This window comes from Saccopteryx leptura, chromosome 1 (genome assembly GCF_036850995.1).
Source record: "Saccopteryx leptura isolate mSacLep1 chromosome 1, mSacLep1_pri_phased_curated, whole genome shotgun sequence".
Lineage (NCBI taxonomy): Eukaryota > Metazoa > Chordata > Mammalia > Chiroptera > Emballonuridae > Saccopteryx > Saccopteryx leptura.
In genome coordinates this window covers 354,937,074-354,957,295 of record NC_089503.1, presented here as the reverse complement: position 1 = coordinate 354,957,295, position 20,222 = coordinate 354,937,074, and the positions used below count along the sequence as shown (strand labels likewise).

At 36.6% G+C, this 20,222-nt stretch overlaps 1 protein-coding gene across 1 annotated transcript in view; it reads right to left on the bottom strand.

Moving 5' to 3' along the window:
• The window catches only part of LMBRD1 (LMBR1 domain containing 1), a 125,353-nt gene that overhangs the window by 61,220 nt on the left and 43,911 nt on the right, over window positions 1-20,222 (bottom strand). Inside the window, exons 6-8 of the mRNA XM_066359100.1 lie at window positions 14,769-14,857; window positions 12,302-12,375; window positions 999-1,124 (exon numbers count right to left, since the gene is read on the bottom strand). Of these exons, the coding sequence (XP_066215197.1) occupies window positions 999-1,124; window positions 12,302-12,375; window positions 14,769-14,857 (289 nt within the window). The remainder of the gene's footprint in view (window positions 1-998; window positions 1,125-12,301; window positions 12,376-14,768; window positions 14,858-20,222) is intronic.

The window sequence follows — 20,222 nt, the reverse complement described above, 5'->3', positions numbered from 1 at the left end:
CTTTGCTGGGGCTGTGGTGAAGAACCAGAGCTGCGGGCTCAGCTGCCGTGGCCAGGGAACCAAGGTCACAAGCATCATCCCTGCCATCTCCCTAGATCCACCTCCCCTATGCATTCTAATCCACCCACCTTCAGTGTACAGATGTATGGATCTCTCAGGCATCCTAGTGTGTTGAGAAAAGGAATTCTGTTGAGTTTTAGATGTACCACTCGTGTAGATTGAAGGGAAGAGACAATGGGGGCACCTCACTCTACCATAATGCTGACACCAGTTTTCTTTTTCATGTGCTTATATTGTTTCTGTACCAGGATTATGCTATTTTAGTAGAATTATTCACATTATTTTTCTTATATTCTATAAATAAGATTTATCTCTTACTTGAAGGTGATGGTGAAAGACAAACTTTATTTTTAGAAGCACATTTAATTGGCAAGTGGTCAGACACAATCTTTAGCTTATTCCATAAAACTTGAAGTGACACAATGAAATCTAATGTCACACATGGAATCAGCACACAAGGGAACTAGAAAAGTTCTGGTCATATGGAAGCAGAACTTTTGTTTTTTAGGTGTTAAAAGACTAAAATTCTCAAACTGACATTGTCTTATATTTTACAACAAAAATTTTTTATTTATTCATTTTAGAGAGGAGAGGAAGATACAGAGAGAGAGAGAGAGAGAGAGAGAGAGAGAGATGAGAGACAGAGAGAGAGAAGGGGGGGAGGAGCTGGAAGCATCAACTCCCATATGTGCCTTGACCAGGCAAGCCCAGGGTTTCGAACAGGCGACCTCAGCACTTCCAGGTCGACGCTTTATCCCACTGCGCCACCACAGGTCAGGCCACAACAAATTTTTAAAATACAGGCATGATGCTTAAGTATATGTTGCAAGTCAATTCAAACATGTCAAAAATGTGTTTGCCAATGTCTAAGTCACATCTGAAAGTAGCTCAAAGACAGTAATTTTATGCTTCCTAGTTACAATAAAATGCCAACTCACCTTTGATTTAATTGTTTGAATGTGTTGCTCTACTTCTTCAATGTCTTCAGTGTTTTCTAAACGTTCATAAGCAGCACTTCTAGTGCCTTTTATCAAATTTAAAGGTAATGCTGACATGCCATAGGCCTAAAGAAATTAAAATGTGATTAATATTCTTTTAAGTATATTACACACAACCTTCAGATAAAAATGTCATTTAAAGTAATTACAAAAAGAGTAAGCAATTGTAAAGAAGTACAGTTGCTGAAGAACATGGTATATGAAGGAAAATCGTGTTGTCTCATAATTCTGGTTATTTCATACTTACACTTACATAGAGTTATACCTATGACACTTACTATTTCCAGAATAGGTAATATTTATTCCTCAAAGAGCAAGTTGAAAAATGAATGTAAATACAAATACTTAATCAAAGAGCTAAATTACAACTGTAGGCTAATCACAGGTAAAAATAGTGTAAATTTGTAAAAGTAATTTACAAAATTATTTACTATGGAAAAAGCAATTTTCTCCAAGTATATATAGTAAATCCTTAGTAAAATGTAAGTATTTTAATATACATGTTATTTGATTAGCATGCCAATTACCTGTATATACAGCTTATTTACAAGTTTTAAATATTTATAACCATTTTTTGTTAAGTGTTTAAAATATTTTCCTACAAGTAATTTTAAACTATTAACTAGAACTAAGCACAAACATTTTATATTATCCAATTCTACATTAGCCAGTGTCAAATGATGACTTTTTATTGTACCAATTAATACATTAATGGCGACTGCCCTGTGACCATTATTCAAATCATTTTTTTTACCTGAAACCCTTCAAAGCAAAATTGACAACTATCACCTCCTGGTTATAGAAATAGGCTCTGAAGCAGATTCAACATTATGTATTTGAATATTTTTCAGTTTTCTCTGAAGCACACAGCCAAATTACTTTAGCCAATCTCCTCTGCTGTTAGATAGAGACATGATTGAGTTCAGCCAATGAATGTGGGCAGAAGTGATAATGATACTTCTCAGGCTTTACCCCAAAGTCCCAAATATCCTGGGTGATCCTGCATGATTTCTCTAATACCCTCTGCTACCTGACTGTCATCTCCTAGGATGACCTTGAATATCCATGGTGTCAATTTCAATTAATATTCTTCAGAGTCTCCTTTAAACATTGATTGAACACTGTACTACAAGTGTTAGCAAAGCATAAATACTAATACATCATTTTTTTAATTATGGGAGAATACAAAGAACATGACTACAAGGAAATTCCAGAAATGAACTAAGTCTGTCTAATAATATCAACTCTATAGCTTATTACATTTAGATGATTACTAGCTGAAATTATTCCCCAGTATGTAAATCTTTGTATTTGCTAAAAAAAAGAAATACTTAAAATTTTGCATTTTAAATATTGTTAAAACGTAAGTTAATGCTTTCCTGATTTTTTTATCATTAAAAAAAAAAAGGAGAGTTGGAAAAAGGTTTTCTTTGTATTAGAAGAAACTGTAGTTTGGACAGATTAAATTTCTTCTAATAAAGTCAATTCTTGTCAAATTTATACTCTAATGACCTTGTACAAATTTAAGGAAAGCCTGACCAGGTGGACACAGTGGATAGAGAATCAGCGTAGGTCTAGGACACTGCAGACTCAGGTTCGAAACCCTGAGGTTGCCAGCTTGAGCACAGGCCCATCTGGTTGAGCCCAAAGGTCACAGGCTTGAAAGCCAAGGTTTCTGGCTTGAGCAAGGGGCCACTGGCTCAGCTGAAGTCCCTCAATCAAGGTACATATGCAAAAGCAATCATTGGGCTCTGGCCAGTTGGCTCAGTTATAGAGCATCAAACTGGGGTGTAGATGTCCCAGGTTCAATTCCAGTCTGAGCACACAGGAGAAGTGACCGTCTGCTTTTCTACCCCTGTTCTCTCTCTTTTTTTATTCTCTCTCCCTCTCTCTTCTCCTCCAGCAGCCATGGCTTGATTGATTTGAGCATATTGGCCCCACAAGTTGAGGATGGCTCCAGGGAGCCTTCGCCTCAGTAGCTAAAAATAGCTCGGCTGTGAGCATGGCCCCAGATGGGTAGAACATTGGCCCCAGAGGAGGTTGCCAGGTGGATCCTGGTCAGGGTGCATGTGGGAGTCTATCTCCCCTCCTCTCACTTGGAAAAGAAAAAAAAAAAAGGAAAGCAATCAATGAACAACTAAGGTGCCAAAACAAAGAACTGATGCTTCTCATCTCTCTCCCTTCCTCTGTCTGTCTCTTGCTTATATGATATATATATATAGTGTATATAATTTATAATACATATAATGTACATAATATTTATATAAAAGAAGGCTTAAATTTTATATTTTTAATATTAAACTTTTTATCCTCAAAATATAAAAATGTAAAGAAAAAAGCCTCTGGGAGCCAAACTATTCCACACCTCCTCTAACCTTTCCTTATAGGACTTTCCTATCCTTATTATCACTTTGACCTATTTGGTTTTCCTAGTAGCTCTACATCTTTTAAACATTACATTTTAAAAAGGTAACAACACTTTTTAAAGAGTCTGATTGTTAGGTTTGGGTCCAGAGCTCCGATAAATTCAAGGTCCCTTTAAAACTCAAATTCCCCTCACCTAACTTCCCATTAGGCAGGGCAACCTCTTCATTAAGCATCTCCCTCACCGAACCTCCTCCTCCCCTTAAGCAACTCCCCCGACCCTGGGAAGGTATTGGGAAATGTCCTTGGAACAAGGCCTTCAGAGGGACCTGAGGGTTGAAAAAGGGAGACAGTCTGTGACCAAGGCCACAAACCCCGATATGCTAATCTGAGCATGTGCAGGTGCACCCAATCCCATGCCGGTAAATGCCTGTAGCAACCCCTATCAGATGGCCCCTGCCTGCAGCTCTCTGCTGATGCCACTAGGGTCTCAGCCCGTCTGTTTCACAGATGTATAAATAAACATCTTATAAAACTCAACAGGCCTGTGCATCCCTCCTTCAGCTGACCTAACACTGATATATATGTGGTGTTGCATAATGACATCTTAATTCTCTGAATCACTTGAATGCAAGGCCTGTACGATGTTGCTAATTTACAACCAAATGCCAGGGAAAAATACTTTGGTAAACCCAGTTTCTGCCCAAGTATATTTCCCTGTCCTGTCAACCACCTCCAAACTAGGCTTATTTTACCCTCTTGCTTCTTATTCTGTGTAAAGTGGATTTAGGTCCCTAAATACACCAACCTGAGTATTCAAAACTATTTCCCAAGAAATCTATTGCTCTAGTCAATATTCACAATGTGCCCTTTCTTAAACCTCTCACATTTTTTAATATTTAAAAATTTTCTATAGTTGACTAATATAGTATATGCAATATTACACTAGTTTAGATCTACAACATGATTAGACATTACACTTACAAAGTGATCACCTCAATAAGCTAGTACCCATCTTACACCAGTTATTACATTATTAATTATATTCCCTATGCTGTATCTTACATTCCCGTGACTGTTTTTATAACTGACAATTTATACATCTTAATCCCTTCTACTTTTTTCATCTGTCCCATCTGGCAACCATCAAAACGTTCTCTGTATGTATGAATTTGTTTCTGTTTTGTTTGTTCTACTATATTGTGTTCTAATTTCCACATACAAGTGAAATCATATGGTATCTTTCTTTTCACTTAGCATAATACTTTCATCCATGTGGTCTCAAATGGCAGTATTTCATTCTTTTTCGTGGCTGAGTAATATTCTATTCTATATATGTACCATAACTTGAACTTAGGTTACTTCCATAACTTGGCCACTGTAAATACTACTACAATTAATGCAGGGGTGCGTATGTCTTTTCACATTCGTTTTTTGAAATTCCTTGGATCGATACCAAAAATTGGGTTTGTTGGGTCAAATGGTAGTTCTATTTTTAATTTTTTGAGGACTCTCTATACTGTTTTCCACAGTATACCCTTTTCTCCATATCCTCTCCAATACTTATTTTTTTGATGATAGCCATTCCAATAGATGTGAGGTGATACATCATTGTAGTTTTTATTTGCTTTTCCCTGATGATTAGTGATGTTGAGCATTTTTTTCATGTCTATTGGCCATCTTTACATCCTCTTTGGAGAAATGTCTGTTCAAGTCTTCTACCATTTTTTAATTGGATTGTTTGGGTGGTGTTTTGTTTTGTTTTTGGTGTTAAACAGTACAAGTTCCTTACATAGCTTGGATAGTAACCCCTTATTAGATGTATCATTACATGCAAACATCTTCTCCATTCAATAGCTTGTCTTTTTGTTCTGTTAATAGTTTCCTTCACTGTGCAAAAGCTCTTTAGCTTGATGTAGTCCCATTTCTTTCTTTCTTTACTTTTTGTTTCCTATGTCTGAGAAACAAAGTGGCCCTTATTCAGAGTCCACTATCAAATGCGAGGTTATCTAAATTCTGTACACTGCTTTCTTGGTCTCCCTTTCTACAAATTCATCTTCTACACTGTTTCCCAAGTGAGTGCTCCCTAACACCAAAGTTAAATTATGCCATTCCTCCAATTAATATCCTTTAAGATTCTCCTGAAGAGAGCAAGTAAAAGAAAGTAGTCATTGTTTTGGTCACCTAGCTTTTAGCTTGTTTTAGGAAGCATGCTTAAAATTTAACTATATTACTTAGATTATAATAAGATTGACGTAACAGTATACAAAATATTCATCAATATACCTTCACAAGCTTGAAACACCAATCTTTTACATTTAACCTCAGATTTCTTTGAAAAAAGAATGAGAAACAAAACTTTTATTGCTTACTACTGCCCTCTAGTGAATTACTAGAAAATCAACAAGGCTAAAAAGACTATATTACTTAAAATGCGTTTAGGTCATTCTCAATTGCCTCCAATTTTATTTGTTTCAACTTTCAAAAAAAATCACCATCTATATTTTAAAACGTAAAATATTTTAAAAGAATATACACAAACTACAAACATTTGTAATACCTTCTTACACTATCTAGTTCAGAACAGCATATTTTCCCTACATATCTCTCCTCTAAGATGAGTTTCCAACCTGTGAACCTTGGATTACTGCAGTCAAGACTAAACAGTTTTCTAACTGAAGCACCTTCCCATATTTGTAACAACTATTCTTCAAGTACACATATGCTAATATTACTTATGAAACAATTCATTTAACATGTACTCAATAAGATTTCCCTTCCAAACAGTCACTGATTCTAAGGCACACATATTCTCTCACATTTAACATCAGTGAAATCTAGATGCATCTAATAACCAATGGCTAGGCAAAAGTCATGACATAGTTGTCACTACCTGCACATTCACAAATTTGGTCATAGCTGATTACAATATAGTCATTAGTTGGGTTGAATTACATGCCCTCTTGGTATAACTACTGCCACTTAAAATGTCTTCCAAGATATTACAATTTGACATTGACACAAAAAGTTAATGTGTAAGGAGAAATGAACAAAGAGACATGTAATGAAGCAAATATTCCCTAGAACGATGAGCATAATTCTCTATTTTCTTGCAAAGCAACAATCAGTATTTTATGAGTTTAAGAAAGGAAGATACTCAAAATAGAAGTCATTTTGCTACTTATTAGGTAAATGCAAAAACATAGCCTTTCATACGGCAAAATAAGTACCATCATGCAAAACAACAATAAAAAAAGCTTACACAATGAGTATGTTAGCAGATTCAAAGAGAATCCCAGAGACAAGAATGAAGCTCTCAGTTGTATCATCAATTCTCTTGATAGCATAAAGACAATCATGGGCTGAACTCAAAAAAGTGATTCAGAAGATTCACAGTCCAAAGTTTAGGACTGTCAAGTTTTAGGAATATATTTCAAATGTATTTCACTTACATTATCCCTGTTTTATATGCAGAAGAATGATATGACTTTTGAAAAGTATTTTCATAGTATATATGATTTTTTTAAAGTTTTTAAAACCTCTCATTATTTGTAAAACAAAAATTATAAATAAATAATAAGAAAGCATGGACAGGGACCTTTTCCTTGCAGTGGTTCATAAAATACAAGTGCATCTTACAATCAGTATCATAGATTCAATGAAACACATTACCACCTAGAAGGATGAGAATTTGATTTTTAAAAGGAATTTCTGTCTTCAAAGATTATTGAGAACCACTGCTCTATTTATTTCTATTTAATAATCCTTAATTTGTTACTTTAATTTTCTTTAATCCATTACTTTATATTTTATATAAAATACATATAGATTAACATATATACATTACACACAAATAAAATTCATAAACATCCTAGAAAACATTCAATATTTAACTGATAAGTGTATATAATAAAAAGTTCAGTAGTCACCGTTTCTATAGGCACTTCACTCGACCACATACTACATTTTTTTAAAAGATTTTATTTATTCATTTGAGAGAGGAGAAAGAGAGAGAAGGGAGACACAAGAGGGGAGGAGCAGGAAGCATCAACTCCCATATGTGCCTTAACCTGGCAAGCCCAGGGTTTTGAACCGGCGACCTCAGTGTTCCAGGTTGAGGTTATCCAATGTACCACCACAAGTCAGGGGTCAAATACTACATTTTTAAATGAAAATATCATTATTCAACATTTCCCCACTTGATGGAAACAAAAAAATTAAAGTATCTATATAAATATTTATGCTAAGAGATATCTGTCTTTTTCTTTTTTTTTTAATTTAAAAAGAAGATTCTCTTTCAATTTAAGCTGAAAACAATAGGAGGTCTAATATGTTTGACACCGTCTTCTCCAAAAGCTGAGAACCCAATTATCTGGCTATTTCTTAAGATGTGGTATAGTGAATTTAATCTTAGTAAAATTTAAATAATCAACTAGTTTATAAACTAAAGAATAATGTGTATCTAAGACATTCACACTCATCTGACATACATTACAAAGACATCTCTAATTTCAATACTAACAATAACAGATTCTGTAAGACATGATTTAACCTTTAATAATTAATTCTTTGTACTCAGGATCAAAGTACACTAAGTACTAACCTCCCACTTTGGATACCTTAATTAAAATGAAACCTCTCCTACTTCCTGTGAGTATGTTCCACCATAGAAAGCTCAATTCTCAAGATTTTATATAACCAAGTAGGAGATAATTGATAATTAGTAATATTAACCACTTTTCTATAATAAAACTACTTATCTATAAACAGTTTATTTTCAACTAGTTTACATAACGTTTGTGTATTACTGGCCCATTTTTAGAGAAAATGGAGAAGCAGCAGAAGCTAGGGCTAAGGTAATAGATTTTACGTCAAGATACTCACGACTAGTGAGTGCTCAGCTATACCCACCATGCTGTCCCTTTTAAACAGTCTCCTTTAGCCTACCCTTCTCCCTCTCTTTATACAGTTTTACTATGTAATAAAACTGGTCAAACTGTGGTTTGGAAACAAAATATTCTTTCACTAAATTTTGAGCATATCTTGTAGTGTTAAATAATGTTTATCTGTCTATCTAAACATATCCAAGTAACCACCATCAACTGTGAATGCCTCCTTGACTTATTTATCTCTTCATAATATACAGTTTCACTGATAAGGACACAATTGCTATTAGCACCTGGTTTACTTCACCTGCAAGAGGAAAGAGGTGGGAACTATACTTTGAACCATATAAAAAGTGAATATTCAACAATTTGAGCTACTAGTGACTACTGAGTGGCCAATAGATTCCAAGAACTGGGGAATTTTTTAATTAATCTTCACAGTTATATTAAATATTATTCTCACTTTAGTGATGAGTAAATTTAGGTGTAGTTCAAAGGGCCATGGACTTAAGAGGGATCCACATTTAGGCCTCTCCACCAAGGATAACTTTATTCCTTATTAAATATATAACTCCTAGATAGTTTGATCTCAATACACTGTTACAATGGACGCTCCCCCTTTATCCTAGGCCTTACGTGGCACCTCCCTTCCTATTCAGCGTATCTTTTCTGGTTCCCAACCTGAGGCCCATCCAAAAGTCCCCTGATTGTTTTATCAACGTCCTTCAGCTCAGTCCTCTGCATTCTAGAAAAGTAAAGCTCTTCTAGGGATATCTTAACTAAGTCAGTATGATTCTTTGGTTTAATTGCGTAAATAATCATTTGCAAAGTGTCAATTTGAATATAAAATATGATATTACAATGAAATATACATCTTTTTTTATAAATTTTTATTGAAATATAATCTTTATAATAATGTCATTCCTACAAGATGTTTTAAAGATGTTTAATAATTTCACATTTTTCCCAATCCCACTAAACCCAACAACTTATTTATTTAGAGCCACCAGAGTAATACTATTAAAATGTCAGTTAGAGCCTACTTCTTTCCCATTAAAAACCTTCCAATGTTTTCTAATTTCAATCAAAAAAAAAATTCAAGGGCCCTGGCCAGTTGGCTCAGTAGTAGAGTGTTGGCCTGGCCTGTGGATGTCCAGGGTTTGATTCCTGGTCAGGGCACACAGGAGAAGCAATCGGCTTTACCACCCCTCCTCCTCTCCTTTCTCTCTCTCTCTTTCTTTCCCACAGCCATGGCACAATTGGTTTGGCATACATCGCCCTGGGCACTGAGGATGGCTCCATGGAGCCTCTTCCTCAGGTGCTAAAAATAGCTCAGTTACAAGCATGGTCCAAGATAGCAAAGCATCAGCCCCAGATGGGGGCTTCCAGGTGGATCCTGGTCAGGACATATGTAGGAGTCTGTCTATCTACCCTCTTGTCACTTTGAAAAGAATTAAATTAAACTAAATTAAATTAAATTAAAAATCCTAACCATGGTCTGCAAGGCTCTACATAACATCGCCGCTGGCTAGTTCTCATCTACATTTTGGTCACTCCTTGTTAAGTGAGCTCCAGCACACTGGCTCTCCCTCCTTGCTCTTATCCGAATACAGCATACCTGTGCTTCCCTCGGGGTTTCACACTTCCTTTTCCCTCATGGCTGGCTCATTCATTTTACTCAGCTCTCGGTTCAAATGTTAGAGAAGCCACTCTTAACTACAGTGGAATTGGCTCCACTACCGCCTGTCCCCTTTCACTGCCTTATTTTTCTTCCTAGCATCTACTACTGACCACAGGGAGCCAATTCTCTATGGGTCTCTCACTTCGTCACCTCTTGTAAACCAGGCACTAATTGCCCTTTTTTTTTTCTGTACTATCCACTCAAGGATGTATTTTACAGCAAATAGCCTTGGAAGACAAAGATAGCATCATCCTCTGGAGCAAAGAGTAGGCATGTTTCCTGTCCCTTAAAAAGGTCCAGCTTCCCTAAAAAGTCTCACCTGGTGCTCTTCATTTTGCCCCATGGGAACTGGAACTCAGAGAACCAGCACAGAACATACTTATCCTATGGCTCCTGCCGCTGCTAACAGTAATAGAAAGGCCTCTCTCTCGGAGTCCAACCTGGGGCAGAACACCTGTGGAGATTCTGTCAACAGGAATGGGATCCAAAGCTGACTGCCAATGGTCTGCGACACAAGATGCACAGGCCAGGTGTCCCTTGAACCATGGGACTTCCCTGTTCCTCCCCTCATGACCAAGGGCCCTGGAATGGCTGCACATGGAAGTCAGAGAGAGGACTTGCTGTCACCACTGTTTAGTGGACCCAAGGCTCAGCACAGTGTGGCTGTGTCCCTCAGTGGAGTGGCCACTGGCTCCCTAAACCTGCCTCTCTCTGCTGGCGCCACTGAAGTCATTTCTGACCCCAGTGACAGCATCACAGAAGGAGGGATGGCTACAAAGCCAGCACTTGCAGAATTAGACAGTTACGGAGATACTTTGATTAAAGTTGAAATACAAAAAAATATAAATGTTTCTATGTTCTTTGTCTCCTGCATCTTTGGCCAGCCCCCATGAAACTGCAGCAGGATGCAAGCGGGGTTAAACCTCAGACCCTTCAGAATTCTTGATGTTGACCTTCCATTTGGTTAACTCTTTTCTATTTTTTTCTCCTGACTAATCTTTTATTGAATGCTATATATTAATTTCCCTCCTAGTTTTCAAAGCATTTTTATAAACTGTATCATCTGACCTTCAAAAATTCTAAAAGGCCTTTTTTATTCCCATTTAACTGGGAAGTCACTGACCTGGAAGGTTAAAAGACAAAACCAAGATGAGCATAACAAATTGTCACAAAACAGCAGTTACAGTCCAGGTCTAACTCCTAATTTGTTATTAACTGGTTATTATGTCTTAAAAGACAAATAACTCATATGCTGTACATATGTTCTGTGACACTGGAAGATAATTATTCACTGATACCAAATGGCAAATTCTTTGTATAGCAATACATGAAAAAAACAAAATTGGTAATAATACAACAAACAGAGTACCCAAATAAGTACCAGGAATATATTAAAATGCATGTATTTTAGACTCCATTATACATTATGACACTTAAATGATTATATAAAAATAACTAGATTCTATTACACTAATAGAACATTTCTTTTACATTTAAAGAAAAACATTTAAAAATACTTTTAAAAAGTGGTTTCCTTATAATCAGTCTTTTCCACCTTTGCAAGAATCAAGAATGTTTCAAACATAAACTCCATTAATCTGAAAAGGCTCCAGATAATTTAAAGCTTTCTGCACAACTCTCTTTCGGGAGATAGGTAAAGAAGCTTTCATTACTGGCTTTTCCTCTATAATTTGAGCAAAAAACTCAAAAGCAGTCTGTATGCAAGTTTGTCAGGCTATTATAATTCTTACTTTACCATTTTTAGAAAGACTGAAAAAAAAATCAAAGTCCCTGAGAGTATAAGATTGGATCTACATACTAGAAATTTATCAAGGTATGTAAAATACCCCCCTCCCAAGTAGAATAAGTTTACAGAATCAGTAACAGGTACTGATCTATGGTTCAGAGTTCTAATATGTTTATAAATCACTAAATCTATTATTGCATGGTATATAAACTTCAAGGTTCATGTTACATTTGTTTCTGAATATTAAACTTCACAAATACAGATAAAATGATTGTGCCTAAGTAGTTAACCCCTCTCTTAAGTAAACTTAAGAAAAATTAAGAAGAAAGTACTAAAATATTAATGAAAACAGAAATTAAACTCCATAAAGGACAGAGCAAAAGTAGGCTAACAGTTGTTCATATGGGAAATACACTAATTAATAAATAACAATACAAGAGTAAGCCCTATGTTTCATGTACTTACAACTATAAACCTACTTTTGCTCCACCCTGTATATGACTAAGATTAAAATAACTGTTTCCCTCATTTTAACTCTATTATCACCATAATACATAATACTTACTGTATAAGTTATTGCTGCCAACATTCCAATCAAGGTCAGAGTACTAATGGAAAATGATAAGGCAGCTAAACCATCTGCAAAGGAAGAAAGACGCTGTTACAAAAGCAGAGATAGCCTACTCAAATGTTTATATTCAACAAATCAATATAAAAATATAAAAAGGTAGATTTGTGATACATCCTGCAATAATAAACCCAGGATGTGTTCCCTTATCCTTGAAGTGCTAACTTGAAGCAGAGAAAAGTGTTCTTAAAGGGCTCTGTATACAATGATTTGTAAAAGATCTTTTTAGAAGAAGTGCTTTTTTTTCCTTCACCTCTTAAAATTTAAGAAGAAGATTACTAATTTTTGAGACTAAAACAAAATCAGCAAAATATTAGATGTTCAAAAGGTAGCAAAAAAAATGTTCTAGTCTTTCCCAATGGCAGACCTTAAGAAATACTATCACATAGGAAAGCCACTGACCTTCACTCTTCCTTCTCTTCACTCTTGATACTCCTAGTTTTTTTATTCTTAATTTTCAAATACATTTTTAATATATAGTCTAAAACTAAAATCTTAAAGACTTTGTTTCACTCTAAGTTAAAAGGAGCTATGTGCCCACCTGGCAGAAAGAAAGAGAAAGAGCAAACAAACAAAGCAGAACAGAAAACTATGTTAACAAGCTAGATTTCAGAAATTACTTAAACAAAAGCCAGTGACTGAGGAGCAGGTATGACACTTTCAAATAAATATTAATAGATTATGCAGTACAATATAATGCAAATTTGTATATTCTTAAATGGAAGTAATACTAATTTTTTGAATATTTATATAATCTAAATGCAGGCCCTGTAGAATTAAATGTAATTTTGATTAACTTAATGAAGCAATATTATTAAGTTTTTCATATATAATAAAATTAGAATAATCTACCTTCTTAAAACCACATCTCAGCTTTCCTATAACATGTAAAAGGAGCAAATTAACAACTTCACAAATCATGCAAGGCATATTTTTAAACCTCAATTTTTTAAAACTATAAACACTACATTTTATCAAGTTAAAAAATACTGATGCTGTTCCTTTCTTGACCTTGCTAGGAGTATCAACAGAAGGTGTTCATATGGCTAGGAAAGGTCTGGCATTTGGCTGATAGCAGTTTTAAGGTAGTATCATTTAAAAATGTATCACCAAATCAAAGGCATAAAAATGTGAAAAAACATGCATCTTAGAATTGATAAATGGAGGATCATGTTAACATATTTAAGCCAATCCATAAAGTTAATATTACTAATAGTGGTAAACAAAATGTACTTTAAGAGATGGTCTTAAGATTTGAGATTTAAAAAAATATATAATATTAAGACTAAAGAGAATGCTATTACAAAAATTATAATAATGTTACCTAATATAATCAGTGATTCAAGTTAATCAAAAGCTAGCATAACTTATAAAAAAATGTTTAGGGCAGAAGAGTAGTTATTCAATAGACCAGAAAGAGTTAACTGCAAGAAAAGAAGCAATTTATTTCTCAGGATCAGGTGATAAATCCTGACAATTCAGTATTAGTAGATGCCAGGCCTGCTATCCTTATTCTTGCTGGTATCAGCAAGATATTAATGGACCACAATTTACAAGATGAAATCTTAAGTGGAAAGTAAGAAAATTAAGAAGTTATACAGCAAAGATTCCAATACTTAATTGAATCATGGTTTAATACTGTATCTGGATAAAGAGAAAGAACTGCTAACCAAAAGATGTACAGTCCTATACACTGTATGCTAGAATACAATAGCAATAAAAATCTCAGCATGTTTATAAAATAAATATTCTACTTTCTTTGAAATTGTTATTATGCTCAAGTACACATAAAATTCTGAGTAATAAGTACACATTTTTATTTGATATCAGTTTCAAATGCCAACTGTATTTTTCAATGAGTAAATAATTTTCTTAATCTAAACTCCTGAGCCTATTTTGCCTTTCTCTAAAAATCTCAGTCATGTTGACTAAGTTAAAGAAAACTTCTAGAAAAGCAATTCCAAAATGTTTTTGTGAGATAACCTGATAATAAAGTATTATTTAATTCACATAAAATGTCTGTAATTTATGGTCTTCAATTTATAAAAGATTAGTTAATCATGATCAAACCAATATAGGGTTCTTTCACTAGTTAAAATTTTTTAAAAACCAATATATCTAGCATGTTTCTTTACCATCTTTTTCTACAATATCTAATTTTACCTTCAATGCTAAACTACTATAAAGATTGTTTTCTCTTGACCAAAGTAATTTTATGAAGTTAACAACTAGTTGCCTAATAGGTATATGACTAAAAGTCAGTCTAAAAACACAAACCTAATATTTCTAGCATACTTTTAACCACAAGTTTAAAAAATTCTTAACAGTAAAGAACCAGGCTACTTAAAAAGTCCTAAGGGTCATGAAATATGAATGTAATGGATTTAAAAAAAAAAATACTTACGACTACTTCCAAGTTCTTCAAACAAGAACTTCACTCTTTCCCACTCTGTAGAATTTTTATTATTTGGAACATTCAATGGAACAAAAGCACTACAAAGGAGAAAATAGCTCTGTTTAACAGTTTTAAAAATAAAAGGTCAAATAAATTGTTCTGAAACTAAAATTTTAGTAACCTTTTTAAACAAAGATCAACTTTTCCCCCAAAAGAATTAACAAGTCAAATCTGCACCACGTACAGTGGTGTGAGAAAGTTCTTACCTATATCAAAAACTTGTTTTAATAGTTTTATTACTGAATTCAGTATAGTTTCCTTAATCTTTTTTTTTAAGTGAGAGGAGGGGAGGCAGAGACAGACTCCCACATGTGCCCCGACTGGGATCCACCCGGAAAGCCCACTAGGGGGCGATGCTCTGCCTATCTAGGGCCCTTGCTACGTTGCAACCAGAGCGATTTTTTTAGTGCCTGAGGGTGAGGCCATGGAGCCATTCTCAGCACCCAGGGCAAAGTCACTCCATTTGAGCTATGGCTGCAGGAGGGGAGGAGAAGAGAAAAAGAGAGTGAGAGAGAGAGAAACGAGAGGGGGTGGGGTGGAGAAGCAGATAGGTGCTTCTCCTGTGTGCCCTGACTGGGAATTGAACCTGGGACATCCACACACTGGGCCGATGCTCTACCACTGAGTCAACGGGCCAAGGCCTAATCCTATTTATTTTCTACTTTTAAAAATATTTTGAAAAACACCCAGAGACTAAATATGGCCAAAAAGTTCCGTGGTATAAAAAGGTTAAGAATCTCTGTTAAATCAGGAGAACAGAATATAAATATATGTAATAATTTCAATATATTTATATGCACAGAAAAAGAAAAGAAGGGAAATATACCAGAATAAATAGTAAATACCTCATTCTGGGATTATGGATGACTTTTCCTTTCTTCGTAGTATTTTTCTATATCTTCTAAGATTCTACCCAATACACATAATGGAAGTAGTTTCTATTTATTTTTCAATCTACAACTGAAAGGGGATCATGGTAATAAAAGAGAGCTAGTTTCCTAGGACTGTCTAGGAGCTTAGACTGGGGGAAGGAAGAAGGAAAAAAAGGAGGGAGGGAGGCCTGACCAGGCGGTGGCACAGTGGATAGAGTGTGGTCTGGGATGTGGAGGACCTAGGCTCGAGACCCCGAGGTCGCCAGCTTGAGCACAGGCTCATCTGGTTTGAGCAAGGTTCACCAGCTTGGACCCAAGGTCGCTGGCTCGAGCAAGGGGTCACTTGGTCTGCTGTAGCCCCCTGGTCAAGGCATATATGAGAAATCAATCAACGAACAACCAAGGAACTGCAATGAAGAATGTTTTTCATCTCTCTCCCTATTAGTCCCTCTCTCTGACTCTGTCTCTGCTACACACACACACACACACACACACACACACACACACACACAGAAGGAGGGAGGGAAGGAGGGAGGGAGGGAGGAAGGGAGGGAGGGAGGGAGGAAAAATGGTAGTCACTTTATTATCTAGCTCAGAAACAAGAAGACAATCAAGAGATTAATATAAAGGGCTGAGAATATTGTAAATGTGGACAATCAAAGAGGATTATAAGGAACTCTAATACTACCTTCTTTCTAATCTAATTTTAATTATAAGCAAAGCAGTAAGATCCATCTCTTTTGTAAAGAGGAAACACTGAATGAGTTCAACAATACATTAATGGTTAAGAATTCTTACTCTAATAAGATTTGTGTGGCAGAAAGGTATAGATATTTTCTAAATCTCAGTCCCTCTTGAAAAAATGAATACAGAAAACCTCAGCTTTCAAAGACACACAATGTTCAATCAAGATAAGAATTGAGCCTTGTAAGATTATAAATTTCTCTTACACTCTTGAAAATAGTAAAAAAACTGAAACTTAGTAAAAATATTTTACACCCAATAGACTTACTGAATAATCTTTTTCTGATTTTGAGAGTATGGTTATTAAACCTGGGGACAGTGAAACTAGGAATGGCTTAGGGTAGAAGAAGCAACAGGATGGAGAGGAGGCAGGGCTGCTTTGCTATGACTCTCTAGAAATGTTCCAGAGAAGAAATGCGCCTAGGTGGGGCTGCTCTGACTCACGGGGAAGTCAGAGAAAAGGGGGCCTCGGACACAGCAGAGCCGCTGCCGCTGCTCCCCTGACTGCAAGTCTCATGGGACCCTCAGAGTTTAGGAGATGCAGGCCTGTGGGGAAAGAAAAGGGGGAAGTGGAAGAGGAGGAGGAAGGGAAAGATGTGGGCATGCTGCCAAAAGGGAGAGCAAACCTGAATAATCTTGACGCAGATTATCCCTTCAGGAAGAGACAAAGGAAATGCTAAATGAATTTCAGCAGACGTGAAAGTAAATAATTCAGCAGAATTGAAAATAGGATTTTTACCTCCTACACTCGATCACCAAATCATAATTACATTCCAAATAGCTTATTGGTTTCTTTCTTCCTGCTCTTTGCAACTACTCTAGTTCAGACCCTCACCTCTCACCTGAACTGTTACAATGCTTACCTAAACGGCTAGGTAATGTCCTCCTTTCTACCACTTATATTTCATTTCTCCAACCCAAATCCCAAATGTCCCTTTATTCCACACTTTTCATAGTGCTGAAACTCTTAAATTCATATATATTTACTTTCATGCATTCACACACACAATATACATCTTCATTGTTCTTCAAATGCTCAGCAAAATAAAACTCAAGATTTCTTAAACACTTTATATCAGCCCAACATTTGTCTACTGAACTAATGTCATGGCCTGTCACTTGCCTACACAGATAGCTTTTTTTTTTTTGAGGTGAGATGAGGGGAGATAGTGAGGCAGACTCCTGCTATGCCTGGACTGGGATATACCCGGCAACCCCATCTGGAGCTGATGTTCAAGTACAAATTTATTTCTAGCACCCGAGGCTGATGTGCTCAGACCAACAGCTATCCTCAGCACCCAGGGCTACGTCAAACCAATTGAGCCACTGGCTGCAGGAGGAGAAGACAGAGAGAAGGGGAGGGGAGGAAAGCAGATGGATGCTTCTCCTGTGTGCCTTGACCGGAGTCAAACCTGGATGTCCATACACTGAGCCAACACTCTACCCACTGAGCCACTGGCCAGGGCTCACAAACACTTTTTAAATATCACAGCATACTTATTATTAAAAATTGTACTGAAGTAAAGAAAGGTTTTATTTTTATTTTTTTTAGAGAGACAGAAAGACATACAAGAAGTGAGAGATGAGAAGCATCAACTCATGGTTGTGGCACCTTAATTGTTCACTAATTGCTTTCTCATATGTGCCTTGACTAGAAGGCTTCAGCCAACCCAGTGACCCCCTTTTCAAGCCAGGGACCTTGGGCTCAAGCCAGCGACCATGGGGTCATGTCTATGATCCCACACTCAATCCAACTATCCCACACTCAAGGTGGATGAGCCTGTGCTCAGGCCGGCAACCTTGAGACTTTGAACCTGGTTCCCCAGTGTCCCAGACCAACATTCTATCCACTGTACCAGCACCTGGACAGGCAAAGAATGTTTAAATTCATATTTTTTATATCACCTTCATACAATCCATGCTAACTTCAGCCTCTTGGTTACATGTTATGAATTCAAGTGTGTTCTCCCCTCAATACTGGAATTCACATGCTGAAGCCTAACCTCCAATATGATGGTATTTGGATATAGGGTCATTAGGAAGGTCAAGTTAAATGAGGTCATAAGGATAGGACCTTAGTCTGATGAAACTGGTGTCCCTATATAAGAGAAAGAGACCCCAGAGAGCACTCTTTCTACCCCAGGGACAGTACAGAGAAAAGATCATCTGAGGACACAGTGAGAAGGTGGCTGTCTAGGAGCCAGAAAGAGCTCCCTCACCAAAAACCAAACTTGCCAGCACCTTGTTCATGGACATCTGTTGTTTACAGCAGTCTGAGCAGATTGCTACACTACACATGTTATTCATCTTTTTTCTTACCTAGTCTACTAGCCAACTTTCACTCTTTCAAATTTCAAATCAAATATTACTTCCTTTTAGATCTTCCTTGATTCTACAAGGCAGAATTCTTACTACAAAGGTAAAAACTTACTATTCCACCATCAACACCTGGTATTTATCACTTACTAGAGCACAAATACTGCAACTCCAGTTATTTATGTCTCTACCCACCATGAGTATGAAGGCCAGAGACCATGACCCTCTCCATCTTTATCCCTAAGACCTGGCACATTACCCAGCAAACAAGTGCTCCCAGAGGCGGATTTACGGCGGGTGCACTGGGCACGCACCCTGGGCCCCAACTTCTGAAGGGCCCCACAAAACCCCAACTTTATACTTTTTTCTAATGTAAGGGGCCCAATATTTTCTTTTGCACTGGGGCCTCAACAGACTTTAATCCACCTCTGAGTGCTCCAAAAACCTTAGCTGAATTAGTTAAACCTGAACCACATGTGTGTCATTAAGTTATCTTCTTTTTGCCTGACCAGGCGGTGGCGCAGTAGATAGAGCATTCGACTGGGATGTGGAGGACCCAGGTTCGAGACCCCGAGGTCACCAGATTTGCCTATCTGGTTTGAGCAAAAAGCTCACCAGCTTGGACCCAAGGTCGTTAGCTTGAGCAAAGGGTTACTTGGTCTGCTGAAGGCCCACAGTCAAGGCACATATGAGAAAGCAATCAATGAACAACTAAGGTGTCACAATGAAAAACTGATGATTGATGCTTCTCATCTCTCTCCGTTCCTGTCTGTCTGTCCCTATCTGTCCCTCTCTCTGACTCTGTAAAAAATAAAAAATAAAAATAAATAAAAATTATCTTCTGTTTTATCACTTAACAAAAATTAGGAATATGTCATCTTCAAGAAATTTCAGAAATTTAGTCAACCACTTAACCTAAATATTTACCTCACTCAAATATTTACATATGGTAATGGGAAGAAAACACTATCTTGGATAACCAAAACATCACTGCTGTTCTCTTCACAAATTTCAGATTGTGAAATACAGGAGTACACATAATCTCCCCTGTCTCAGCACCCACCAGCTGATGACTCCGCCTCAGCTCCCCTCTTGTAGCTCTAGAGTAGTTATGGACAATACATAAACAAAAGGACATGACTGAGTTCCAAAAGCCTGTTTAGGGCACAGGCTGGCCACACCTAATTTTAGGTGGTAGAAAAGACCAACCATGTGATTTAGGGTGGGAATATTGGGACATGTGGCATCAGTTGGCCTGGAAGCTGAGACCATATGGGCAACTAATAAATCAGATATGCCTGCATAATAGCATCCCAATAAAAATTCTGAGCACCAGTGCTCATGTGAGCTTCCCTGGCTGACAATACTATGTGCATATTGTCCTAGGTCGATGCCACAAAGATAGCATGTCCTAAGAACAATGAAAGCTTCACATCTGGAATCCCCACAAGACTCTGCCCTATTCATTTCT